This window comes from Patagioenas fasciata, chromosome 22 (assembly GCF_037038585.1).
Source record: "Patagioenas fasciata isolate bPatFas1 chromosome 22, bPatFas1.hap1, whole genome shotgun sequence".
In the NCBI taxonomy this organism is placed as follows: domain Eukaryota; kingdom Metazoa; phylum Chordata; class Aves; order Columbiformes; family Columbidae; genus Patagioenas; species Patagioenas fasciata.
Window position 1 is genome coordinate 2,037,527 of NC_092541.1, and position 27,874 is coordinate 2,065,400.

Sequence of the window (27,874 nt, forward strand, 5' to 3'; positions counted from 1 at the left end):
TAATATGTGCTAGAAATGGCTCATAGAGACTGGCATATGTAACTATGGCACGTAATTCTACTACAGCTATTTGCTATCTTTGCCCGAATTGTTTAGAGCTTCTTTACTGCAGGACAAAGCTGTGGTGTGGCTGGTGTCCCCACCAAGAAACAGACTCTTTGCACTAGCAGCCCTGTGACAAATGTCCTTTTTTACCTCATTAAGTTGCTTTACCTTGCATTGACACTTCATTTTTTGTGTAACTTTTCCAGATTGAGTGGTCTCTGAACACAGAAAAACTAGGGGGGTGTGAATGAGGATGTTCTGCTATTGTTCAAAAATGACCGTGGGATTCCAGAATTAGCAGCTAAAACCAAAAAGGACGTGACAAAACCAATAAAGCTTTCACAGCTGCTCTTTGGTTTTCCAGTTTCCGTCGGAAGTTTATTAGCAAGCTGTTGCTCCATATATTTGGACTTGAGGCTTTGAACAAATCTGGCAGGTCACTTCGTTGTTAGGACTGTAAGTTCCAGGCTCACAAACCACTGTGAAGAGAACAGAGTTGGGGTGTCAGCCAGACTGGGACCCCCCGACACCTCCATGGGCCTTCCTGAGGCTGTGAGAAGTGAGATCTCGCCCTTCCCCAGCTCGCTGCCCCTCGCTAAATAGCCCAAGCTCCACGGCCAGCAGTAGGTGTTGCTGGCAGAAGAGCTATTAAAACAGCTGAGTGTTTTCTAGCAGCACTACCATGAAGATAATTGGGTTTTATTTGCTCTGTAGCCTGAGCATCATCACTCACCAGTGACCTGGAAGGAAAAAAACCCAAACAACAAACCACTTCATTGCTCCCACTCACTCTCTTTGGAAATACAGTTACACCCATGAGCACACCAACAAAACCTGCCTGCTTGTTTTCTGTTCCTATCTGTTTTTTTCTTAAATCTGTGATGTCAATATCTTTCCAAAAGATGAATGGAAATATCATTACTTTTGACACTGATATCTACCAAATGCTCTTCAGAGAAACTCATGGCCCGAGCGAAAAAGTGATATTTAAATCAACATATGGTTGTATTTACCGCAGCAGCTCGCGCATTTCTTGTGGGTGATATCGTTCTTCCCAAAACCTGGTCGACAACTGTCAATGTGAGTAACCGAGAAGCTGTTGTCCACGTAGTGTATTGCAGGAAGGGCCTGAAAATGGTGCTTCAAAGCATATGTCTGCTTACGGAAAAATGCTCCAATTCGATCTTTTGCCTAAAGTTCAGAAATGTTGGAAGAATAATACAACAGTGAGTTGCTTTTTCTTGATTTTTAACAATTCAGTAAATATCTTGTACTCCTGGTTCCCATACCCAGGCCCAGTGTCAATCTAATAATGGATATTGACATTAAGAAGCCAGAGATAACTGATTTTAGAAATCAGCTACACTAGATTTACTTTATATTCCATTTACCAAATAATAAAGTTTTAGTTTAGAAAGCTGGAAATTCAGTATACTATTATAAATATTGATGTTTATAGTTCTTCATTCTTAGAGGTAAATATAAAGGAAATAATAAGCCTTTTTTTAAACTGTTTACATCAATTTGACTTGTAAAAGGAGTTTTCCATCCTGAACTGCATTATTTGAAATCCATGAGTTGTCATTTACAATGGCATTAATCCCATAAAATCTGGGTGAAGCTGGATTACTACCAGACAAATCTGTTGCGGCTAAGGCAGAAATTTGTGTTAAATACGCAGAGGAGACACAAGGGTGGTTGACACAGAACCTCTTGGACTTTCATGTTTGTCGCATCTTCACAATCGTAAGGAACTTGGTGGCAAACTTCTTCCCATCCTGGTGCAAAAGGATTTACTGCAGGTGGGGGGCAAAAAGGACACACGTACATGTGTTGAAAAATAGATTGCAATGAACTCAAATACCTCAAGCAGGTTGTTTTTAGGCTCATTTCAGAAACATCAACAAATAAAATGCATTAGTGTTTTTAGCATCTTACGGTGCTCACTTCATCCTACTGTACCCTCTTAATTTTGCCTCTAATTTGTGAAGAATGGTGATGTTTTGTGATTTTGTTTTTACCTGTCACTGTCTGCAGTCAAGATCATGTTTTGAAATAGGTCTTTTGACTGCGTGCATTTGAATGATGAAAAATGACTGACTGATAAAAGGTGTGGGGGGGAAAACAGATTTGCTTTTGGTGGTTTCCATCCAGTTACTTAAATTGCTTTGTTCCAGCAAGAGTCAGAGGTCAACCAATAAAATAATGAGGGGGAAAAATGCTGAGCTGGTAGGAAGAATGGAACCAAATTCTCACCTAATACCCTCAGGTTACAGAAAGGGCTGAAATTCTATGTAAACTTAAACTTTGGGTCCTCAGTTTGTTCTGAATGTTTCTTTACTGAGGCGGAAAGTGGCCACAAAATCACAGAATCGACTGGGTTGGAAAAGACGTCAGAGATCGTCAAGTCCAACTCCAGTCCATTGACCAGATCATGGCACTCAGTGCCATGTCCAATCTCAGTTTAAAAACCTCCAGGGCCGGTGAGTCCAGCACCTCCCTGGGCAGCCATTCCAATGCTGACCACTCTCTCTGCAAAGAATTGCTTTCGAATCTCCAGCCTAAATTTCCCCTGTCAGAGTTGAAGTCCATGCCCCCTTGTCCTACTGCTGACTGCCTGGGAGAAGAGACCATTCCCCACCTGGCTAGAACTGCCCTTCAGGTCATTCTAGAGAGTGCTGAGCTCACCTCTAAGCCTCCTCTTCTCCAGACTAAACAAGCCCAGCTCCCTCAGCCTCTCCCCATAGATCTTGTGTTAAAGTCCCTTCCCCAGTCTTGTTGCTCTTCTCTGGACCCGCTCCAGCACTTCAATGTCTTTCCTGAACTGAGGGGCCCAGAACTGGCCCTTATCACCCTGGGATGGATCCCGTCTGGTCCCATAGACTTGTGAGGATCCAGATGGCTCAGTGAGTCACCAACTATTTCCTCCTGGAATACAAGCGGGCTATTTGGCTTCCTATCTCTGTCAACCACCTCCAGAGGCCAGTTGTCCTGAGGGCCGCCTGTCTTACTGGTAAAAACTGGTAATATGTTCCACACCCTGTTGGATGGTCCCTCTTGGCACACCACGGGGACAGATACAGAAAAGAATGTGGTCAAAGCATTAATGAGTAACTTTCCTCAGTGATAAAATATCTCTAAATTGGGGCAGATATCAGGGTTGATTTGACCTGTTTTGCAAGGCGATAGAGCCACATCAGTATTGCCATGAAGGAACTGTGAGGCTCTTGCTTTTAACCTCTGTGTAGTTTCCTCGAATCAAGTGAAACCACAGAGGTCGCAGACTTTATTAAAAATCAAATAACGAAAAATAAATAGAGCCATTTTCCTTTAAAAAAAAATGGCATCTTATCAAATATCTCCTTTCAACAAGCCCTTTCAACTGCACTCCTTGAAAAGTAATATTTCTCGCTCAGGTTGTAACTCCAAATTCAACATATAAACTGCATTTTAGCTCCATCTGTGGGCTAGTAAGAAAAAATACAGGGACTCCAAAAGAAAGCAGGGAAATGACTTCTGAAGGTGTACTCGACTTTGATGTCTTTCAGCTGCTGTTTATAGTACTCTGGGGTTGTTCATAAAAATAAATGATCCCTCCCAAACAAACACTGAAATGCGTTACCTTGAAAACTAACAAATAGCTCATACAGAAGGCCTTGTTTTGGTATCTTGACAGAGTGGCATTTGTAGGACGACTCTACGATGTGACACGTTAGATCAGAGATGATGTTATTTAAGATCTTCCTTAGCTCCTCAAAGAATTGGCTGTTAGCTGCTAGGTTGCATTCTTTTGTAGTAAAGCGAACAAATACCTGATATGCATGGTCGGCTTCCCTGTATGCTTAAAAAAAAAGTGTTTGTGTGTGAGTTCTGCAGTGCAACCACAGATGGAATCTTATATAGAACCTTATCATCTCTATCAGTGCACTTTGTATCTGAAATAGGGCTCTTATTCAAAAGCAAACAAACAAATAATGCTTACTCATTAACCAGAACAGAACCAATTTGTCCTTGCCAGAGCTGACTCAAATAGGAAGAGACATTTTGGTTTGAAATGTGCAGGAATTTATGTGCGTATGTTATTTAAAACCTTTCCCAAAACTTGAGAGAGGATTAGTGATCATTTTCTATTCTGGGATAAAATGTTATCTAATTATTTTTTGATTAAGCTTTGCAGTAAACATGACTTCACAACCTTCCCAAAATGCAGAGGTGATGTGCCTTAGCGTAGTAGTTAGTCAGCAATCTCACCATATACCATGAATTTATATTCTTCCAACACTTCTCTTTCTTCTTGTGTTGTAGATTCGATGATTTTGTGAGAAAGAGTGCAAGTGTAAGCTCCAGACATAAACTCCTTAAAACCCATCACCATCAACTTTCCTGTTTCTGTAAGATTCACATATATTCGCCCTAGAATAGAAACAGGACATATTTGATTACTGGAAGTGTTTGGTTTCTGATCTTCTGCTCATTTAGAACATTTGAAGATGAGATCTTGCTCTTGTACATAATGACACCAACTAATGTTAGCCTGAAACAATCTAAAATTTATGATCTTTAGGACATTGCAAATTTACTTCTATCCCAATCATTAGGAAATTCTAGAGGGAGAAGAGAAACACAGACTAATGTCAGAGCTCATGGAAAAATTTGACAAAGGACCAAGTGACTCTTTGGACCCAGCATCCTATTGCAGGGTGACCTCAACAGAAACAAGGAAAACATGTGATTTCACGTACAGTAATCTACTTAGCCATTTGTGGTTGGCTTTTGCCCTTGTAAATAGAAAAAAGAAACTATTTATCTCAGCGTATTTTCCTGATTGCCTTCCCGCCACCTCGAGGCAGAGGCTGCTTCTGAGTTTGTGAAAGAACTGTAAAAAGCCCATTTTATTAGTGATTGGGGGGAAAATGGCTGAGGTGGGCAGTGGAAATAGGCGACTAACCTTCTAAATTTGCTCCATCTGGACCAATCCAAAAATAGTTGGGATCTATCAGCTCTTCTCTAGAACGAGCCAAATCCATACATACTAGAAGTGGGCTGTTTGTAAACATCTTAACATACACATCAACTGCAATACAAGAGAAGGTAAATTAAGTGAAATGAAATTACAAAAATACTTATTTCAAAGAGATATTTAATGTAATGTTTTTCCATGTTTGGACTTGAAAGGCATAAGGTTTAATATTGTATCTGCAGTTATTGATATTGTGGAACTGTCCGTGGTTGGGTGGGTGCTGACTGTGAGTAGGAGACACTGGAGTCCTACACAAAACCATGTCACAAGCTCACAAAAACCACCGAATTTTGAGCCTTTTGCAGAGAGGGTCCCTCATTTAGACATTAAATTTTCAGCTGTGCTTATAGTAGCACTGTGAGACAAATGTGTTTCCAAACCCACCCTTTCTTGTTACTTTCGTGATCAGGATTATATGTGGGAGCCTCCAGAACTGTTTGGCTGAGCTTGGTTGTGTCACTTCCATAACAATCACTGTACTTAAAACTCCATTTTTAAAGTCTAGTAAGACCTAAATATATATACAAAAAGACAAGTTTACCTTCATGTTTAGTGTTGCCATACACATAATTCTTTTCAATTAAATCAATGGAATGTTTCTTTTCCTTGAGTGAAGCTGTCACTGTGGAGAAAAGGACTTAATATATGAGAGGGAAATCTAAATGCGTGATTGACCATATATCTTTGTCCTAGTGAATTTGTCTCTTGCTTTTCTTCTTCTTGCTTTTCTTCTTCTTTCTTTTCCACACCCTTTTCTCAAAAACAAGGGCTTGTTGCTGACTTGCCTGGTTTTGTTGCTTTAGTGCCCACATTGCAAACCTGCCTCAACGCACTAGGTCCAAACAAGCTCAGCCTTTCTCTTTACAAAAAGCCAATAAATAGTTATAAAATCTAACTAGAAAGTCAAGCTCTTCCCAGTGACCCTGAGAGGAGCCAGGACGGGGGCAACAGGTGTCATTTTGGTTGGAAGACCCTCAAGATTGAATCCAAGCGTTATCCCACCCCTGGCACTAACCCGTGTCCGTAAGAACCTCATCTCTGTGTATTTTCAACCCCTCCAGGGATGGTGACTCCAGCACTGCCCTGGGCAGCCTGTTCCAATGCCCCACAGCCCTTTGGGGAAGAAATTGTTCCCCAGATCCAACCTCAACTTCCCCTGGTGCAACTTGAGGCCGTTCCCTCAAGCCTTTGCCTTTTGGGAAACAGCAGCTTGAGGTTTTCTGTTCTAAGAGCCCCCAGACGGGCAAGTTGTTATAAGGTGCTGTTTTCTGATGCTTTTCCAGGTCACGGTGGGTGACGACCCTCCCCGACTGCTGCCAGGGAGCAGGACACTGCTGGGCTCCTCGCCTTTCCTTCTAAAAGTGGGTTTTACCATCACCAGCTGCAGGAAGGTCCTGCAAAGCACAGCCGCTCTCCACACATGGCAGCGCCCCCCCGCCCACCCTCACAGCCGCCCTGAGGAGCCCCTGTCGCTCCTTCCCCCGGTACCTCCTGCCAGGACACCCAAGGCAGCCGCCACCACCCCCAGGAGCCCTCCTGGGGGACAGCGTGACCGCCCCCAGCCCCCGGCCGTGGCCATGGCCGCCCCGAGCGCCGCCTCCCCCGCGACAACGGCCGCAACCGCCCGCCCCGCTGCGTGTGGGGGTAACGGCGCCGCCCGCCGCTTCCCGCCCTTCTCGTCCCCTCAGCGCTGCCGGGGGAAGACGGGGCCGCGCCGGCTCTCACCGCGGCGCTTCGAGTGGGAGTTGGAGGCTCCCGCTTCACCACCATCACCTCTTTTCTTCCTCACCCACGCCCTGTGCTTGTAAAAAATACTTATTATCGCTTCACAGGTCACTTGGCTAGTGAAGGATGGCCCTGCTGGCCACCCCCCGCCCCCCGGGCTCTTATGCCTTAGCCCTATGGCTGAGAAACTACCACGTCGCTCTTCCACAGTGCGTAGCGAAATGTGGGTTTTGACTCTAAAGTGGCGTTTCCAGCTGCGTGGGCAAGGGTGGGAAACTGCGGGGGGAGGAGGAATTAGGCAGAATGATTTTTTGGTTGGAAAAGCCCCTTAAGATTGAGTCCAAATGTTCCCGCACCCCTGGCACTTCCCCCTGTCCTTGAGAACCTCATGTCCGTCTGTCCAACCCTCCAGGGATGGTGACTCCAGCACTGCCTTGGGCAGCCTGTTCCAATGCCGCACAGCCCTTTTGGTGAAGAAACATTTTGGGCAGGGGCTGAGGTCGGTCTGTCTGTCTGTCTGTCTGTCTGTCTGTCTGTGCTTGGTGCACCGAACCCCATCACCGCAGGGGCGGCCGGGCTGGCGTCTCCGAGCTCCACGTCTCCAGCTCCCTGCAAGCCCTGCGTGCCCGGCTGTTCTTCAGCTGCAGGTTTCTGCAGCGACTCATTATGGGAGAAGCACTTGCAGCTTAAAAACAACAACAAAAAAACCCCCATTCCTGCCACTTGCTGTGAGAAAGACTGAAAATAAGAGTTGGGCATATCCTGTTGGCTCGAAAACAGCTGAATGCTACCTATTACTTTAAGTACTCGGGGTTGGTTTTTAAGTCAGTTACATGTTTTGGAAGACTTGCTTGTGACTTTCAAGCTCTTAAAAGTAGAAATATTTTGTTTCTAGAGTGAGTGTTATGAAAATACTCAGGAAACCCAGGTGACCGGGGAGAGGAGGTACTTGCATTTCACCAACCTGCACATCATGAGACACCCAAGATCAGGAGCTGTGGCCAGGTCTCTGGTAATTAGCTAAATCATATCGATTGTGCAGCCTCAGACCACACCAGTGTCCGAAAATGATGAAATAGTGTTTGCATAACAAATATGGAACAGTAAACACGGGAATGATAGTTATTTTTGTAGATAGCTGTAAATATTTTAATTCAACAGTTCCATGTAAAAAAGACCCACACTTGAGTTATGAGTTTTCCTTAAGAAAGCGTGCAAAATAAAGTGTGAAAAAGAAGCTATCAAATTGTTGATGGAAAATACTTTTACTCAAGCCTGGTGGTATTTTTAAGTAGTGTCCCCCCTCATTTAATGTCTTGCGGTGCTTTCTTCTTCCTTAGACCAAGATGTTAACTCTTAAGTGGTCTGTCAAGGTATAAGAACCATGACAGGGTTTTCACTTTTAATTTCTTTGAGCTGCTGAACAGTTCGTAATTAGGACCACCTCAAAAGATCTGGCGTTCCCATGTGTTGAACGTTTTCAGTTTTACTCAAAGTTAACATTTCCCGCTTACGCCTTATAGGCAAAATGATTCAGTTTTTAACGTGTCTGCTATGAACTAGTAATGTTGCAGTCTGAACATCCTCTGTTCCTCAGGGTGTTTATACCCTGTTGTTATGTAACTGTCTTACACAGCCCATCAGTCCCCAGCTCGTTAATTATTATAAAATAGTATTTTTAGTATAAAGCTTCGTCTGCAGTTTTAAACCTTTATAAACTTAGATGCCTGTGTCTTCAATCAAATGACTCATTCCTTTTTCCAGTCTATAATATTTTTAAGTTACAGACTGATAAAGTGTCATGACAGATTGGTAAGAAGAAAAGAATAAAATAGCTGGTTATCTTTAAGAACGGGGTAATGGTGGGGGGAGGATTTGCTAAGACAAAATGTTAAGTTGTGTATTTATGGATTAGTAGGTATTCTTGCTGATAGCCAGAAGCTCTGCCAGTAGGAAATGAAAGAAGGGGGGGAAAAAAAGCTATTGCAAACTTGTTGGTCATGGTGTGCATAGGTGTTTGATCATTAAAATGCAAACATTTTATCCTAGGAGATATGTAGGGATATTTCCAGGATTACAGGGTCTTGTGAATCTGGATGTTATTTGGGATGCAGAAGACAAGTGTTGTCTCTCATATTTAAAGTCAGCGATCTAAAGCAGGGAGGGCCACAATGAATGCAGTGGCATTTTCGTTAGTTGTAGATTCTCAAGTTGCATGAGTATTATTACTGATTTCTGGACCCCTTTGTGGAAATTGTATGTATTATAGTAAAGGAACAAAATGGATTAAGCTGCCATCAATCTTCCTATCCCCAAACCTTCATTTCTCAGTTTTAAATGCAGCTGAGTTGCAGAGCCATAAAAACCAAACCCAACTACACAATGTGATGAAAGAAGTACAAAAGTGTAACAAACGGATGCAGCAATAACCCTGAGGGTCCAGCAGTGCATCTGCCTCGGCTATGCTGAAAATCATCAGTGAGCTTCCATCATCTGCAGCATCTTGGGTTGGTTTTTCCTTTTTTCTCTCTCTGCTGTCTGCCCTGCTCATCAGTTTGAAGCCACAAACACGTGCTCTGATGTCAAAGCATGCCAGGTACGGGCTGTGCTGATGTTCTGTGCTGATCTGAGATCTAGGCCAGTTGTTATCTTTTTTTGGTAAATAGCTCCGGGTTTGGGTGAAGGAAAATCCCATGAGTGGTGCTGAGCTTGCGTGTGAAGTCAAGGCTGCGCTGGGCTGGCGCAGCTCACGCTTCCTCGCGAATCATGGAAGGGTTTGGGTCAGACCATGGGCAGGCACATCCTGCACTGGGTCAGGTTGCTCAAAGCCGCGTCTGAGCCCTGTGGGGAGAGTCTCCTTTCAAACTTCTGTCTTAAATGTACAAAAATTGTCATTTAACAATCCCCCCATGAGTGCAATTCATCTTTAATTTATGAAATAATTTTGTAAGTTGTTTTTTCTTTTAAATTGCTGTGCTCTTTTGTTAAGAAAAATAGCTAACTTAAGTTTAATTTTAATCTTAGCCATTTAATTTTAATGTGGAGTCCAAGGAGTGCGATCTGTTAACGAATAATGCAAAGAAAGCAGCATTCATGTAACAGCCGAGGCTGCATTACCATGTTTATGTGATGTGTAAACAGAGCCAGGACTAATCGCACACAAAGGAAATTCAGGATGTAAAAAAGAAGTTGCTCTTTCTTGTGTGTGGTGCACATCATGGTGCACAATTACCACACCAGTTTGGATGCAGTTGCCCTTTCATGTGTGTGGTGCACAATTACCACACCAGTTTGGATAAAGGCTTTGACCGCTTGGCTCTGCCATGTAAAATAAAAAGGAGTCAGAAGTCTGCCAACACAAAATAGCTCCGTGTCGCCCTGCGAAACTCTCTGTATGAATAACTGTTGTCCTTTGAGTGACCTGATCCCTGCCAGCGCCAGCTTTCCCGTGCTGCTTTGGGTGTCAGCATTTGCTGCACATCTTAGAGACGAAGGGATCCCTAAAACGCTAAGTAGTATTTTTGGCTGGTTGTCCATAATGGTTTATGGATCTGTTGGTCTTGCTGGCTACCCTTCCATAAAAGGGGCTGTCAGATGGCTTCCCATCCCACAGCACCGGCGGAAAATAGCGCTCGTGTCTCGTTGGATGTACTTGTAACTGGAAATGTGGGTTGGAAGGAGCTGTTGGTCCAGCTCAAGGTGCAGTGGTTGGATGAGGAGATGTGCGATTCCCCAGGCACAGGAGTGTGGCTGAGCCCTCAGGGTTGGTTTGTTACACCTGGCGCTGCCTCCTGTGGTCTCACTCCTGATGGTGTCCTTGCCTAAGGAGCTGCTGTGGCTTCCACAAGAAAACCCTTGAGGCACTCGAGCGAGTTCAGAGAAGGGAAGGGGCTGGAGCACAAGTGTGATGAGAGTGTCTGAGGGACCTGGGGATGTAGCAAGTGACAGGAGGAGAAAAAATGGCCTCAGGTTGCACCAGGAGAGGTTGAGGTTGGATCTGGGGAACAATTTCTTCCCCAAAGGGCTGTGGGGCATTGGAACAGGCTGCCCAGGGCAGTGCTGGAGTCACCATCCCTGGAGGGTTGAACAGATGGAGATGAGGTTCTCAGGGATATGGGGCAGTACCAGGGGTGGGGGAACTGTTGGACTCGACGATCTTGAGGATCTTTTCCAGCCAAAATGATTCTGTGATTCTTTACCTGTGGAGCCAGCGCTGATGCTGGCGACAGAGCTTATCTCTTATCTCCCACGAAGCAGAGAGCGATGTGTTCTCTAAAGTGCAGGGTTTCGTGTTTTGCTTTGGTGCGTTGTGCGAGCTCAGGGCTGCAGGTGCTCCCACTCTGCCCACGCTGTCTTGCTGAGCTCTGCCCGTCACCTCCGTGTTCCTGGTGCCACTTGTCCCCAAGGCGGGCGGGTCCCCGCGAGCCGGTCGGCTCCGTTGGCCGCCGCCCGGCGCCGCTCTCCGCCCGCCCAGCGCCGCCGGGCCGGATGTCGCGGTGCCCGCGGTAGGGAGCGGAGCCCGGGGAGGTCCCGCCGCCAGTCGCCGAGCCCGGCCGGGCAGGTGGAGCCGGGACGCGCGGCCGGAGCATGGAAGGTGAGAAACGACTCCGCTCTTTCCCCGGGATGGGGCTTGGGGGGGGTTTCTCCCCACCGACCCCGCTTCCCCCTCCACCTCCCGTTTTCTTCAGCGCTTTCTGCCAGCAGATCGCAGGCTCTGGAGGAGACATCTAATCGCGGGTTGCGATTAAACAGGAAACGAACGGGGCTTTTTCCCCCCTCTCTGTTTAATTTCGGAAGCATTCCAACATCTGTGATAAAGTGGGGGTTTAGATCCGGCTTTATCTACCGTTCGTGTTCTAGGTTTTAACGAATTAACGGGTGTGTTGATTTCTTTTCGTTTGTGAAACGTGCGTGGAACTTTCAGAGCCAGCAAAAGAACATGTTGCAAGTTAATCCTGGGTTACAGCTTAATTCGCTTTTGAAGAGAAGCAAAATTACCGATGCTTTTAACAAGCCTGGCAAAGCAGCATTGCGAAGCATCCTTTGATTTATTATTTCAGAGGTGGATATTCTTATTTTAACTCATTGTTTTCAGGGCTTGAGTTTAGATTCCTCATTGCCTCAAATGACTTGAAGTTTTGGGTTAAGTTAGATGCAGTTGTCTATTTAAAAATGTATTTTCCTTTGCTAAAGGCTTTTCAGATGTTTGTATTTAAGTATTTACTCTCTTAGAGTCTGACTTAATTGAGACGATCACTGCTTGAGAGATGTAACTCATGTTCTGAAGGAATGAGGCTGCTGGCAGTTGGGCGCTTGAATTGGAGCCTTATTTTCTTGATCAAGCTGGGACCACTGTGTATCTTGTGTGGGAGAAGAAAGCTCTTGAGTTATGTCAGAAATTTTAGCCTGCAATAGAAAATAACTACATTTCTACCGCTACAACTGAGATTATTTGGGAAGTCTCTTTTTTGTGTGTGAGTTCCTATTTCTTGTACGCTTACAGTTAACATGCAAATAATCCTTCAGGTTTTGGTTTGGTTGGGAAACGGGCACTGGCATGAGTAGGTGGTGGAGACCTGGGTTTAGGAAGCCAAAGTCTGTGATCTCTTGGGTTGTCTCTTTGTGATGGGTTTATTTTTGCAAAGATGACAAGAACTGGCTCCATGCTGTCATTTCCACTTGCTGTACTGGCTGAACATGTTGAATTTCTACATGTCCTGCTGTCTGCAGGAGGTCATGTGCTACAATATGAGAAAAGTATTATCCTTGGTTACACATTGCTGATCAGGATTTCTTCCCAAAATGACATGTGCGCTTAAAATGCCCATGTCGCTTCGAAAAATGCATGGTGCTTAAGAGCACCAAAGTGTTAGAGACCCCATTATTAAAAGTGAAAAGAGTATTTTTTTGATCCAGGTACCTTCTTTAGAAAGCCATTGAGACTGAAAATGCTGAAGAAGGTCGTTCGGGGGGGGAAATTAAATAGGTTTTCACTTTTTAATAGTGCAATGTGGGTTGAAGGTGAAAAATATGCTGGGGTGAAAAGGGTCGAGTGCTGTGCATTGCAAAAGCACTGGGGTGAAGCTGTGGGAGTCTGCCTGTAGGGCAGGGGCCAGGATTGGTGTGTGCTTTACATTCGCTTGCTTGTGCCTCTTAAGGCAGCGCAAAGACGAGGAGAGGAGCTGTGTTTGCTCCATATGAGGTGATAGGAGGACTGAGAGCATACAGGATTTGAAAAGATGTCCCCTTTGCAATGCTGTTGGGTTGGAAACTGCAGCTGGCAGTAAAAAGGCAATGTTCTGGTTTTCGCTTTGGAGGAAAACAGGTAAGATTACAATAATTCAAGATGCACCTCCGATTCTGTCGCTTACAGCCGTCTTGATGATAGAAGGGTATTAGTGTTATCATTTATTTGAAAACCATCAATTTGAGGGGGGGTAAAATACAGCCAGGCTGTTTTGTTGCTTCTAGTTACTGGTCAAATACCAGGATAAAATATTAATACAGTTGAGTATTAAAATGCCAGAACACTTTTTCAGCAAGCTATTTGAATATTTTTGCCCTACTTTGGTTATTGACGTAGAACACAGGATGGCTAAGGATGGGTTTCAAAAACACATGAATTTTACTTCTGCTTTGCGTCAGCTGCAACACACACAAGACAAGCGTCTCCTTTCCATGCGCCCTAGTCCTTGGATCTCTTTGAAGCTTGGGAAGACTAACGTGTTCCGTAAGTGATCGCCCACACTGTGCTTTTCTGAACTTTGGGTAGAAATAGGGTCTTATTTTTACGGAATCAGGGATGGAAGCTTCCTAGGCCTTCCCCTTCCAGCACACATAGAGTGAAGGATCTAGCTTAAACTACCTGAGACCTGAGATTAAATATGAAGAGACCACTAAGGCTTGAGATTTCTTCTTCTGAGTTTGCCCTTATTTTGTTGGAGGCATCAGCCCAGTTTTTGGATGGCCTCACCTGATGCTGGGCTCCGGTGCTGTAGAGTTAACAGAGCTTTGTATTTTGACATTGCAGCGACCACAGAAATGTTCCATACGCAACCGTGGCAGAGAGAGGTGACGATGGGGTAAATGTCACCAGCGGTTAACACCTCCTGGCCACTGCCTGTGTGTTTCTGTTATGTAACTGCCAGGAATGAATTTTGACAAGTCCTGGAGCTATTAGTTATGTTCCAAGATGTGCAAAAAAAAGGGTGGGGAGAAATAGCTAGAGGAAAGGAAGGAGGAAGGAAGCAGGTGGCTGTGACACAGTGAAGAAAATCAGTCTTCATGTCAATGAAGTCTCAAGCCAGCAAAACATTGAGTGAAGTCATGCCTGGACAGGTTGGATCTGTGACTCCAGTTAAACTCACCAGCTTCAACGTGGGCACCGGAGTGGGAGATGGAAATACCTGCGGCTCACGTTGGCTCCAGCGCTTTTGGAAACCAGGCCACAAACCTAGTCCTCAAACTTCTTAAAAATTCCGGATGCGATCCTTATCTGACTCTCTAAATGGGAACTAGGCTTGCATTTCCATTAAAACCAACTAGAGCTTGTGGAGATAACAGGGTTTTTCTGTTTTTATTGAAAAAGGAACGTGAAAATATCTGTACTCTGTGCTTCATGGAAATTTGCGTCATATAGAGTGACTACCACCACGCTATGCTCACAGGGTGCAAAATGAGATTTTTAAATTGAAAGTGTAAGTTGTTCTCTTCTATGATTTTTGAAGTTGGAAAACAATCACTTTTCTGGGCATGTACCAGTATTTAAGATATAAAGAAGTTGTCCAATGAAATGCAACAATTACTTGGTATTTATTGATTCGAGAATTTTGCGCTTTCAATTTTGCTTTTAGTCGAAACCCCAGGAATTTATAACATTATAATAACTGTCATGAATGGTTCTAATACTGAGCAACTCAGACTGCTCTTCTGTCTTTTGCAGATTCACAGGCAGGTATGGACCTAAGTCATCCTCAGGAGCAGCCCATGGCTGCAGGTACAGTGCTGTTCAACTCATGTTCTTTCACCCTCCCTTGAGAATTTTATATTTAAATTGAGAAAAACATATGAATTGCAGCTTGTTTAGATCCCCAGGAGACCAACCAGTGCAGTGAAGAGGGGCATGAAAGGCAAAAAGTAAATTCTAGAATTTGAATAGAACTGTGGGAATTTCACCCAAATTTTACTAAAAAAAATTGGCTTTATTTCAGAGGAGAGAAGCATGGACTTCTGGGCCATCCTGGTGCCGCAGTGACCAGCAGGAAACCTTCTGATACTGTTGGTGTTTAAAAAGACTCGTGTAAAATAAGCAGAGAAGTGCGACTGGGTTCAAAGAGGTTTCCGATTAAATGTGCTGGAGCAGCTTCCTGGCCGGGGGCCAGAATGATTAATATTTTGCCCAAATGAACAAAGTAGAGCTGTGATTCCTTCTCCAGGCTCTGAAGAACTTGCCTGCCAGCAGCAGTTATCAGAATACATATGATGTATAGAGTAACATATCCTGGAATTTATTCCTGTTTTGTATTGTTTAGAACAATCTCCAGAATGGTTAAATCTGAGCAAAAGCTTAAGATTTAATCAAAGGTGTGTGCTCTGTGTGAGAGTTTTTAGATGACTTTGGGAAGCAAATCCATTCATCCAAAATGCAATTAATGTGTCTACAAGAACATCGTGAGCAGTATTGGGAGTTTGTGGGTACTTTGAGGTAATCGCCTGGAAATATACTTGGAGCATAAATAGTAAATTCTTGTTCTTTTCAGAAGGACAAGAGGATTTGACAGACTGTAACCTGAACAAATCCCAGGAAATGGAAAGTATGGATAATGGGGAAGATGTGAAGGAACACAATCAGCCTAGTGAAGAAGCAGCAGGTAAAGGGGGGATAGAATTCTGAAAAAATGAGTTATGTTTTGTCTTTTTTTTCATCTGATTATGCTGTGTGAGTGATCAAAAAGTTTATTCTGGACCATGGCTCTGGCTTTCCTGCATGTCTGTAAAAGGAATAATGGTACAATTACTTTACAGTGTTTCAACATACTCTAAAGGAAGAGTAAACCCTTTTCCATCAGGGAACCTCACATGCATTTTATAAGGGTCACTTTTACAGGACTTATGAAATATGGATAACCCCAGCTCCCTCAGCCTTTCCTCACACGGGAGATGCTCCACTCCCTTCAGCATCTTGGTGGCTGCGCTGGACTCTCTGCAACAGTTTCCTGTCCTTCTGAAACTGAGGGGCCACAACTGGACACAATATTCCAGGTGTGGTCTCCCCAGGGCAGAGCAGAGGGGCAGGAGAACCTCTCTGACCTACTGACCACCCCCTTCTAATGCACCCCAGGTATCATTGGCCTTCCTGGCCACAAGTGCCCAGTGCTGGCTCATGGTCACCCTGCTGTCCACTAGACCCCCATGCCCACTATAGAACGGTAGCGGGTACCGTTAGTCACTGAGCAACCCTTGCAGGTCAATAACTATCTGTCTTTCCTCTAGATAAGTGAAACCACATTCTAACAGTGCTGCCATGGTGGGAGTATTATCGTTTGGGGATCACTAACCGTGGTAAAAATGAATATGTAGTATTCTCCAGAATTGCAGAATAGAAATAACCTTAGTATTGGTGATGGCTCTTGGGAAATAGATTATGTTAAAAATGTTAATAGTGGTTTTCTTCATCGACCCTTTTTGCGAACAAGCAATTCTGCTTCTGTATCTTCACAATTCATCGCTGGCAATTGCCTCCATCACAGAAAACTCTCCTTTTTCTTATCCTGAAGCCCTGTCTGATCCGTGCCCGCAGGGTTTGTTCCGTCAACTGTGGGCCACCAGCAGAACAAGAGGCCACTGACTCAGAGTGAGATCAAACATTTGATAGCCACCTTTCCACTGCCTTAATTTGGCTAGAAGGTGGTTTTCTTTGGTACAATTAGGTCTGGGTTTTCCATGTTTTGTCAAGCATTCATAGTAAGTCATAATCACAGGAAACTTTCTGGTTTCTTGGACTATGTGTTTTGTGAATCTTGAATTATTAATGAACGACATTCTAAATACAGAGTGGGGACTTCTGGGGCTTGGAGCAGAAGTTGGAGCCTGATCAAATCTAGATATCGTCTGGTGGAGCCTTGTACGTCAGATCTGCAGAAAGCCTGTGATCTTTTCAAAAGGCAGAACCCTCCTAAAGGCACCAAATAAACTAGTGTGTAGGGCTGAAACGTCCTCACAATCAGTGCTCTTTTGGTATAAGAAAATCCACTTTTTCAGCAAAAAAATTCCGTATTTGTGCTCCTTTGAGGCTGACGTGTTGCTTGTTCTGTTTTCTAACTGCAGAAGGTGAGGTGCCATTCAATGAAAACAATTCAACCTGTCCTGTTATACACCCCTTTTAAAAGGGCTTCGACTACCGTGATTGCCAAGTACAGGGCAAACAATCAGGCAGAAGGCCAGGGTAAGATGTTAATTAAAAGCTCAGTGACAAACAAGGGGGAGAAAAAGAAAAAACCTGAGGTTTTTTTTTGCCTCAAGGGAATGGAAGCTGCATGCTGTGGTGCACATGGTGTACGCTTGCCTGCAACCATAAAAATACGCCGTTCCCATGGTGCTTCCTGTATCTAGTCTGAACAGAGACAAGCAATGAGACAGAATGGGGAGGAAGCACTTAATTTCCCTTGATTTCCCTTGTTTCTTTACGTCTCCCCAACACTGTTACTTTTGGTGGCCAAAGTTGAAACATCCTCAATTTAAAAATTAAATTAAAGATCCGCGTTCTTTCCTTGGGGAGTCACAGTCAAGCACAACTATTTAATTATGTCTTAATTCCCTTATCTGTTGAGGCAGACAACTTTTTTTGGTGTTACGAGTGTCAGCTAGCTTTCATGGTTGTGAAATAAAAAGAAATAGAAGCCACATTTGTGGTTTATGGATGCTAATTGCTGCTGCGTTTAGGTGCGCGGAAGGGGGCGGTTAAAAGGCTGGAGCGAGACGGGAGAGGATGACAAAACCCTCGCTTGGGCGCGTACTGAGGTTCCAGTGGTGCCGCTCGCACACGCACTTATCTGCTCGCAAAGGAAGTGCCGTTTTTTATCAGAATATTACATCTCCCAAGCCCAGATCGAGCCCTACCGCTGATGGGACTCAGGGGTTATCTCGCAACATCAGCAGCGCTGCACAAGTTCACTTGACGGGGGATTTCTGTAAGAGCTCAAACCAGGCAAGGAGCCGGGGCCGCTGAATGGTGCAGGGCTCTCTGCTTTGGCGGCTTGGCATGAACTGCAAGTTGTGGCGTTGTCAACAAAAAGAGCTTCTTGATTTGGTTTTAGGGGCAGGAATGCTGCCGAGCACGTTCGGTGACATCAGCACAGGGAGTTGTCACCGCGACCTGTCAGATTGACACCAGCTTGGACTGTCCTGCACAATGGGTAGCCCAGGGCTGATACAGATACTCAGATATTCCAGTCGCCTGGGGATAATCAGGAAAGTGAGCTGGTTTAGTCTACTTAACCCATTATGCTCAGCAGAAAATAGGACTTGCTTTTGAGATATTGGTGTAAAGTATCAGACAAAGTCTGGAAGGGGAATGGATGCACAGTGTCAGTCAATTGATGACGGACTCCTTTCCACAGCTTCTCAAACCACCTTTTTCTTTGCTTGCTCTATAATGCGGATCTCAGATTCACATAAAATAATTCATTGAAATTAAAGGTGAGATACGTACTTATTCCTTTGACATCAAAGTCAAGGGTAGATGAGTTGTGGTGTGTTCCCTCTCCACCTCCCCCCCAGCAGGAAATAGGTGAAGATTAAGAAAACGGCCCTAGGAACTCAAATCACATGTCGTTGTAGAAAGTAATCCATTTTTAGAAATATGGCTTGGTGGAAAGGAAATCAGTTAATTAGGATGACTCACATTTTGCCCCCAATCTAGGCTGTTCATTTGGCACAAAATGTGTGAGTTTAAGGGGCAGTTTTGCTGCTGGAAAGGTATCGGAAAGCAGAAATAGATCCACACGAGCCCAAACTTTGCTAAAACACAGCAAATGTTTCCATGAGCACTGGAAATGTTGAAGCTCGTTTCCAGTGGGGTTGTGTCTTGTTGTTGGCTGATTTTCACTGCTTTCTGCAAAATTTGCATCATGTACGAGATGCTGTGTTACTTCTGGTACCTCTGCCAGACCGGGCTGAATCGGGTGTATGGCTCTGAATGGCCAAAACTCAAAGATTTCGTTATAAACCCCTCAATTTGGAGACAGTGTGCTTGTCATCTAAAATTCAAGTATCGGAATTGAGATTATTTACTACTGGAAATTTTTTTTCCTAATGAAATCAAATCATTACACTTAGTTTTGTCAATATTACGGTATCCAAGGTTTTTAAGCAACATCTTAACCAAGCTCCTGGCATCTGTGATGAATATCAATGGAATTTTAATACCTATACACCGATTTCCCTACTCTTCATGTTATTCTATTTTCATGTTATATTCTTCTGGTATGAAGCACAAGAGTATATCGCATTTTTGGGAGATGAATTTTAAAAGGCCAAATGAAACTACACTTTTAACTTCTCAGGATAGAAGTTCATCAGAAAAAGCAGTTGACCAGGGACAATCATGCCTGAGCGGCCGTATTAGTAATAGGTCCCTTGGTACAACTAATGAAGGCGATTATCTGATTTTAACATGTGGCCTTTCTCAGTCTGACTGTTGGGTCCAGATGTTCTCTGATTAACTGTCTAATTGAAGTCTGATTTAACGGTTGTGATTGTATCTGGCTTTCTGGACTTCAGGAATTGTAATTTTAGAAATGTTTTCTATGAGTGACATTATCTTAACTGTAACAGAAGGGAAGAACTCATGCAGTTTCATCTTTTTTTTTAAGAAGGAGAATTTAAAGATATTAAGATTTGACTCCAGCCTTGGTAGCACTTGGTTTTTGGATAACGTTTTTCCTTTATCGCTGTCTCTGTCAGTATAACTTTAATATATTTTGGAAACCTTTTGAAATGTGTGAGGTGTGAGCGGGTGCAAGATCTGCTCTACATGGTTGCAAAGCTTAAGGAGGAGATTGAGATGCTGAGGACCATCAGGGAGTGTGAAAGGGAATTCGACTGGTGGAGTAACCCCCTGGCGTACCACTCAGAGAGGCTCCAGGGGGATACCCCCAAAAGGTGATGAACCCCTTGCCCTGTCGGGTAGAGGGAGAAGACCATGAGCCAGCACTAGGCCCTTGTGGCCAGGAAGGCCAATGGTACCTGGGGTGGGTTAGAAGGGGGTGGTCAGTAGGTCAGAGAGGTTCTCCTGACCCTCTGCTCTGCCCTGGGGAGACCACACCTGGAATATTGTGTCCAGTTGTGGCCCCTCAGCTCCAGAAGGACAGGGAACTGCTGCAGAGAGTCCAGCGTAGGGCAAGAAAGATGATGGAGGGAGTGGAGCACCTCCCGTGTGAGGAAAGGCTGAGGGAGCTGGGGCTCTGGAGCCAGAGAAGAGGAGACTGAGGGGGGACTCATTCATGGGGATAAATGTAGAAAGGGTGAGTGTCAGGAGGATGGAGCCAGGCTCTTCTTGGTGACAACCAGTGACAGGACAAAGGGCAATGGGTGCAAACTGGAACACAGGAGGTTCCACTTAAATTTGAGAAGAAACTTGTTCCTGGTGAGGGTGTCAGAGCCTGGCCCAGGCTGCCCAGGGAGGTTGTGGAGTCTCCTTCTCTGCAGACATTCAAACCCGCCTGGACACCTTCCTGTGGAACCTCAGCTGGGTGTTCCTGCTCCATGGGGGGATTGCACTGGATGAGCTTTCCAGATCGCTTCAACCCCTGACATTCTGGGATTCTGTGATTCTGTGAAAGTCCTAAGAAACCCGCTAGATTATTATTAGGCAGAAATTGTAATAGACAGGAAATATCAGGTATGAAATTATAGTTTTCTGCAGGAATATACAGCTTTATGAGAAAAATGCTTGTATTTGAATAAGATGCTCTAAGAACCAGTTACATAATTCAAGTTTCATGGCTCACATGAGCTTGGAGATGATGTGTGTTGTTTGGCGGTTGTTGTAATTAATTGTACAACTAGATAAATTATACTGTGCTTTAATGATAGAAAGACACTGGTATTAATGAAGTAGAAAATATACATCCGAGTGCTTGGAAAACGATGCCTTTTTTTTTCTTTCCGATCCTCAGTGCTGCATTTCAATTTGATTTGTTTCTATTTTTGTTTCAAGTCACAATAAAAACAAGGAAGCTCATTACCGTAGAGCACGCACTCCACAAAGGGGAATTGTGAAAGTTTCTCCCCTATTTTTAGAAGTGAAATTTCCACCAGGTGCAAACTGCACCGGTTCATTTAGGAATTACCACTCAAGTATGTTTTCTATGGTATCTAAACAAAATAGATGCTTGTTTTCTGTATGAGAAAGGATTCTGAGCAACAGTATTAAGAAAATTCTGGAAGGTACAAGGATGAGATAAAACCAAAGCAAATCTGTCCAAGTAATAATTTTTGACAGTGGCTGCTGCTGCTTTTGTTGGCAAACAGGGATCTCACAAAAGCATCACTGCTGTGGGAAAAAGGAGATTATCACCGGGGTCAGGGGAGGAAACAAAGCCATGTTGGGCCAAAAATCCTTGGATTCCTTTCCCTTCCCCAGAATGGATATCGGTGGACACGGAGAAAAATTGCCTCATCTCTGACTGTGTTGCCTCTCGTATAAGATTTTCCCCCCATTTTATCATTTTGATGGATCTACTGCAAACCCCTCTTTATTAATGAAGGAATACAGGTGTTTTCTAAATGTGTGACATATCTTGCCCCGCAGTGTGTTAATTCTCAGGATTCTGACTTTGATTTGGAAACTCTGCTGACTTTTTCTCTGTCACCGTGTCCGTCTGTTCTGTGTCAAGCTGGTTCAGGTAAAGGAATCTCGTGTTCTGGGAGCAGACAGACCTCAGTATGTGCACATTAGGTTTTGGTTTTCTGCTGCTGTTCCTGGGGACAATTTGTGCAGCATAGGGGAAAGGGACCTGGGGGTCCTGGGGACAGCAGGGTGACCATGAGCCAGCACTGGGCCCTTGTGGCCAGGAAGGCCAATAATACCTGGGGTGCATTAGAAGGGGGTGGTCAGTAGGTCAGAGAGGTTCTCCTGCCCCTCTGCTCTGCCCTGGGGAGACCACACCTGGAATATTGTGTCCAGTTGTGGCCCCTCAGCTCCAGAAGGACAGGGAACTGCTGGAGAGAGAGCCCAGCGCAGCCACCAAGATGCTGAAGGGAGTGGAGCATCTCCCGTGTGAGGAAAGGCTGAGGGAGCTGGGGCTCTGGAGCTGGAGAAGAGGAGACTGAGGGGGGACTCATTAATGTTTACAGATATCTAAAGGGGGAGTGTCAGGAGGATGGAGCCAGGCTCTTCTCGGTGACAACCAGTGGTAGGACAAGGAGCAATGGGTACAAACTGGAACACAGGAGGTTCTGCTGAAAGATGAGAAGAAACTTGTTCCTGGTGAGGGTGTCAGAGCCTGGCCCAGGCTGCCCAGGGAGGTTGTGGAGTCTCCTTCTCTGCAGACATTCAAACCCGCCTGGACACCTTCCTGTGGAACCTCAGCTGGGTGTTCCTGCTCCATGGGGGGATTGCACTGGATGAGCTTTCCAGGTCCCTTCCAACCCCTGACATTCTGGGATTCTGCCAACTCCAGGTAGTCACAACGCACACCTATAGACTCTTGTTCTTCAGCATCTGAATCCTATTAACAGCTGTCAAAACCTGGTAAACTATTTATATGCTCTCACAATTTGTTTAATTGGATAGTTAGGAAATGGCATACAAGAAAAGCTTTTCTTTTTTCTTTTTCTCTTTTTTTTTTCCTTTAGTCTGGCTGAACATCTGTAGCATTAGGGGCTCATTATCTCTGAATTGGCATAGCAAATCAGCAGCGTCATTAAAATGCCACATTAAGATGATTAAGTTTCTTTGTTATCCAGTTGACTTTTTGCATGTGCTGAGGATTTCACGATTATGACCCCGCTCCTTGTAAAACACTTGAGCAACATCACCCTTTCATGCCGTTGTCTTTAATAGCGTCTGGGTTTTATTCCTTGTGCTTTTCATAACACTACTGGTAAACTTTGCTTAACAACAGTGCAAAACTTACGTTCTTTTCTCTATATTGGGTGCAAAGGTCTTGGATTAATATAGTAATTGGTGGGGATTTCCTTCTGAGACTTCCTACTAGAGAGAATCACCGAGGTAACGCTCTAGCTTGTCCTAATTCTTTGCTACTGTTGACTTTTTAAATTCATGCATTTTATAGAACATACACAAGCACCGCTCATGTGGTGACTCAGTCTGAAGTTGCTACCGCAGCTTTATTTTGGATTTTCTCCAGAACCCATTGTTTTTACAGCGTTTCAGGTGAAACAAAAATATTACTCTGGAGTACGTCTTTCATCTCGTAATCATCTCCCCAGGAAATGAAACCATGTGCATCAGCCTTAACGCATCACACTGGTGCTTTGTTGTGTAAAACCTACAACAGCTTTTTTTCTGCAGTGTATATTACCTTCATGAACCGCCTTGAGAAAAATTGTTACCTGGGTTGGACACTGTGAATGGTTTTTTCCTCTTACCTCTTTACTTTCCTAAGCACAGAGGAGAGGATAGCACGGGCTTTTTTAAGCTGGAGGAACTTTGTTAGTATTGTTAGGGATAATTGTGTTTTTCATCAGCTAAATTTCCCTTTTCTTCTCAAAGTCACAGCCGCCTTCCTCTTGCTTGAGGTGGACAAGCCTGGAAACTCCCTACTCTCATCAAAATACGTTGGTATGGTTTTTAGGTGACAGATACAAACCTTTCTCCCGATCCCACAGTATTCCCTGTGCGTGCCGGTGCACAGAGCAAAAGTAAGGACTGAAAAAGGAATTTGGTTCCTTCAGATCTCTACAACCACCTGGTTCATTTTCAGGCCAATCTGGACTGAGCCATCTTGTCCTCAGCCTGCTTTGTACCAGAGCTTTCTTCAGTATCGCTGTCAGGACGGCAGAATAGACTCTAAACAATAACAGGTGTGTTAGGGCGGAAAAATTCCAACCCTTTTAACACTTATTTGGTTAAAAAAAGCCTCTTCCCTCGTGGCTTCTGTTCTGTGGTGTTCTCAGTCATCACAAGGTGAATTTTTTCCGTTGAGGTTCTTCAAACACCTACATGCGAACTGAAAAGCGCTCGAGCTTTGGTGGGATATCGCTGGCAGCTGGAGCGGAGGGGATGTTTGCTGGGGGGAGGCAACAGTGGTGGAAAAACCTTGAGCAGAACTCAGGTGCATCCTTCTCCATCGCTAAAAGAACACGAGCGCTGTGAGCAGTCAGCGTGCAACCTGGAAAATGCAAAGGTCGTTATTTTCCACGGCGGAACCGTAGGAATGCTTGCCCAGTTTGTGCCAGTCAGCACCGGGAACTCAAACCAGTTTTGGCGCTGTGTGGCCACCGGCCCGAGTCTCTAAAAGAGTGAAAAGCTGTGAGCCGTGTGGTGAGGAACAGAAAACGGCAGAGATGTCTTCTCAGTTGGAGGCTGCAGCTCGTCCTCCGCTGCTAAGCAATCGCATCTATTGCAGACGAAGGTGAGACGTTGAGTAGAAAGTGGGAATTGAAATAGTTTCTGAAAGTACCGACAAGGTGCAGCTGCGGCGTGCGCTGCCTTTTACCGCGCTGCGCAGGATGTAGCAAATTGTTTTGGAACTGCCTCCTTTCGAGCGGGAAAAGAGATTCCGTTGAAAGCTGCTTTCAGCAACTGGTAATAATATTTTCATTAGGGTGATGGATGCATAAACTGATTTTGAAGGAGTCTTGATAGCAGGATCGCCCTCGCACCCTCAGAGATGAAGCTGGAGCAGAGAGGAAACCCTGTTTTGGTGGAGCTGGGAATCCCCGGGATGCGAAGCAGAACTGGTACTGATGGTGCAGAGAAAAATGGCCCATTTGTGGGTGAATCTTGACCTACCTGTGAGCAAACACCCAAACCCTTGTGAGCTCCTCAGGACCCAATACTAAATACTAACAGATGTCTAGAATAGGGGAAAAAATGCCATCCTGTGAATATCATCATCTATGGGAGAGCACCAAGAGGAATCTCAGTTTCCCATTCCACCGTTTCCATGGTGGATTCTTGCATAGGGTGAAGAAATTGTCACCCACCTTTTCCTTCAACCCAAAGTAAAATAGACAGTGCAAACATTTAGGATAGAGGAGCGATTTTTATCACTAAAATATAGTTGAAAATTTTGATTTCATGGAAGTATTGGTTGCCGACCCTGGATTTTTTTCAGTGCTGTGTTTATATTGCCGCCTCATTTGTGCTGTCACTCATTTGTTCTCGGCATTTGATGTGGCTTATTACTCAGAACCAGAGCTAATACTTCTTCAGTGGTCCATGTTCTGCACTTGGGAGGAAGGACAAGTGATTAAGTGCCAGATTTAACTGTCTAACCCTCGCTTTGAGACAGGAGCAGGTGGCCATGAGAACAAGACTTTCAAACAGGAAACCATGCATTTTATCTCCTGGTGCTTTTCTTCACTTCATAGTTTGAGGCAGAACTCACATCAGCTCTTGTCTAGGTGGAAAAGCCAGCTTTAGGCACAGAAAAGCTGTCCTGACCATTAGAAAGCAGTGCTGGTAATGCTGGAGTTAATAGTGGAAAGGAAATTCAGCAACAGAAGTTGGGAATCATCAGCTGTTTCTATAGTGTGACCAATTTGCTTATATTTTTATATGGGAGTGTTATTGTTAGTAAATTCTTAGCTGTTTGCTACATTCTCCTCTTGTCTTTCCTCTGCATGTGGCTACAGGTCCAATGACTTATTGAAAGGCCATGGCTGCTGATTTTCATGAGTCTTTGTGTTCTTTGCCACATAGTCACAATATGACTTCGGACAAAACTCTTAACCTTTCTGGGATATATTTATTTAGCAGGAAATCCTTGCCCTGCCTCTGCTGGTTTTACTCGCACAGTAACTTTATGATACAGGTATCAAGATTAGCGGATGCTCGTCACACATGTGAGATCCTTGGATAAAAATTGCAATTTGCAAGTGAAAATTAGGATGATTCATTAGGCTTAACTGATGAGAATCTCTACCATGGGAACACTGGAAGTCTTATACTGGATCAGATGTATTTTTTAGGCATGTTTCAAGCACCTGAGGTTCCGCAGGAAGAGATAAGTATCCTTTAAAATCGGTGTCTTTCTCTGTTTCCAATTCACGAGGAGCAGCCTGAGACACTAATTTCTAGCGGCTAATTGTGAGTTGCGGGAATAAGTATTTTCTTTTGCATCCTGAATAGCGTCCTGTAAGTGCAGAAGTTTGTTCTGTATTATACTTTCATAACCTGTAGAAGGAAATTGTACATCAAAGGTAATTAAGAGGCAGGTCAATATTTGTAAAGGCTATCACACCATGTCATTAAGTGTATGTGATCTGTGAAGACTCACGTCTCAATTGCATTTCTTCATCTTTAGGTGTTTAAATAAAACTTTTAGGAAGACTGAGAATGTAATTTTATGTAATTTGGGGTGAGTTTTTTTCCTAAGAGACTTCATTGTGCCTAAGCTGAGCGTGTTTTCCCTTTTGTGCTTTGTTTTGCCTGCAGATGATGTGGTTACAGTGAAAGGTGAATACAGTGAAAGAGAGGAGAGTGCTTTAAATTCAGAGCCTATGGAAAACCCAGAAGAATCTGAAATGCCTTACACCTATCCCAGAGAATATCCTGAATACGAAAGCATTAAACTGGAAAGACATTCTGGTTCATATGACAACGTCAGGCCAGCTAGTGGAAAAATGAACTGTGATATCTGTGGATTAGCCTGCATTAGCCTCAATGTCTTGATGGTTCATAAGCGTAGCCACACTGGTAAATATCCCTATATTATTATTGTAAGAACTGAATACTGAAAGAATAATAATTTGTAATCTAGACTACTTATTTTTTAAAAAGATACCAAAATCAGGATTTCCTTGTTCTGTCCTTGATGTGATCTCTGGCATGTTACTCGCTTTTCCATGCCTCACTTTACCCACCTTCTTATCAGGATTAAACGTTAGTAAAACCATGTTTGTGAGGCATTTTAAGAATTTTGGATGAAAGGCACTATGTCATTTAAGTATTTCAACCATTGGTTTTGTGCCGCCCTTTCCGGTCCGTGTATGTGTTTCTCTTTGTGCTGTACTTTGGCAACAAACCAATGAGCATCTTACATTTCCACCTGCACTAAGATAAGACTGTATCTTTTTCTAAAAACTGCTAGCTTGTTGGAATCAGCCTCCTCCAGAACACTTATTTCCATGGAAAAACTGTACAGGGTTTTCCATCATCATACATATGTTACAAGAAGCTGTGACACCCGAGCTGCATTTAACTCCCACTGAAGTCAATGGAAGGGCTGTGTGTGTGTTTCTATAGAAATAAATTGATCCAGTAGCTCATTCTTTCCTCTTCCAAAAAGGAAAAAGGGTATGAGGATATCGTGATACCCACGTAACCATTAAATGTCCTTTTCTGTATGTCATTTTAAGGTGAACGGCCATTCCAGTGTAATCAGTGCGGAGCTTCCTTTACTCAGAAGGGAAACCTCCTCCGCCACATTAAACTACACACAGGGGAAAAACCTTTTAAATGTCATCTTTGCAGTTATGCCTGCCAAAGGAGGGATGCGCTAACAGGTCACTTAAGGACACATTCTGGTAAGTGACTTCAAAGACACTTCATGTGTTTCTGATGTGTGTCACTAGGACACTCGGTGTGGAAAAGAGTCAGCAAAGTTTGCTCAGCTGCTCTAGTTTTGAAGGAGTTGACAAATAGCAGTGACCGGTCCCTCTGCGTGCTGGGCTGCTGGAACCAGCTCCACTTTGAACCCAGAACGAGGGGACAGGAAAAGCCGCTGTCACAGCCTCAATACCTGCTTGCACAAAATAACTCCTTGCTCTTCTTGAATGATCAGAGCCAGCGGGCTCTGAATTTGAGGAGCAGCGTGAAGAAATGCTTTGCCGGGACTTGGTTCCTCTCCTGCGCTGTTAGGATGGCTCCAGGAGCGTGATCCACCTCGCGCT

The 27,874-nt window shown here is 44.2% G+C and overlaps 2 protein-coding genes across 2 annotated transcripts in view; one reads left to right on the plus strand and one right to left on the minus strand.

Annotated features, from left to right (window-relative positions):
- Positions 1 to 414: 414 nt before the first annotated feature.
- ZPBP2 (zona pellucida binding protein 2) lies at positions 415 to 6,657 on the minus strand. The gene is made up of 8 exons (XM_065856447.2): positions 6,554 to 6,657; positions 5,607 to 5,687; positions 4,994 to 5,119; positions 4,297 to 4,458; positions 3,668 to 3,886; positions 1,756 to 1,841; positions 1,059 to 1,236; positions 415 to 524 (listed from the first exon to the last, which is right to left on the minus strand). Exons 1-8 carry the CDS (start codon positions 6,642 to 6,644, stop codon positions 427 to 429), a joined length of 1,041 nt encoding a protein of 346 aa, XP_065712519.2. The 5' UTR covers positions 6,645 to 6,657; the 3' UTR covers positions 415 to 426.
- A 4,658-nt stretch (positions 6,658 to 11,315) lies between these two features.
- IKZF3 (IKAROS family zinc finger 3) overlaps positions 11,316 to 27,874 on the plus strand; it is a 29,313-nt gene continuing 12,754 nt past the window's right edge. The window contains exons 1-5 of the mRNA XM_065856422.2: positions 11,316 to 11,384; positions 14,733 to 14,786; positions 15,550 to 15,660; positions 26,418 to 26,678; positions 27,341 to 27,508. Coding sequence (XP_065712494.2) covers positions 11,378 to 11,384; positions 14,733 to 14,786; positions 15,550 to 15,660; positions 26,418 to 26,678; positions 27,341 to 27,508 — 601 coding nt within the window. The 5' untranslated portion in view covers positions 11,316 to 11,377. The remainder of the gene's footprint in view (positions 11,385 to 14,732; positions 14,787 to 15,549; positions 15,661 to 26,417; positions 26,679 to 27,340; positions 27,509 to 27,874) is intronic.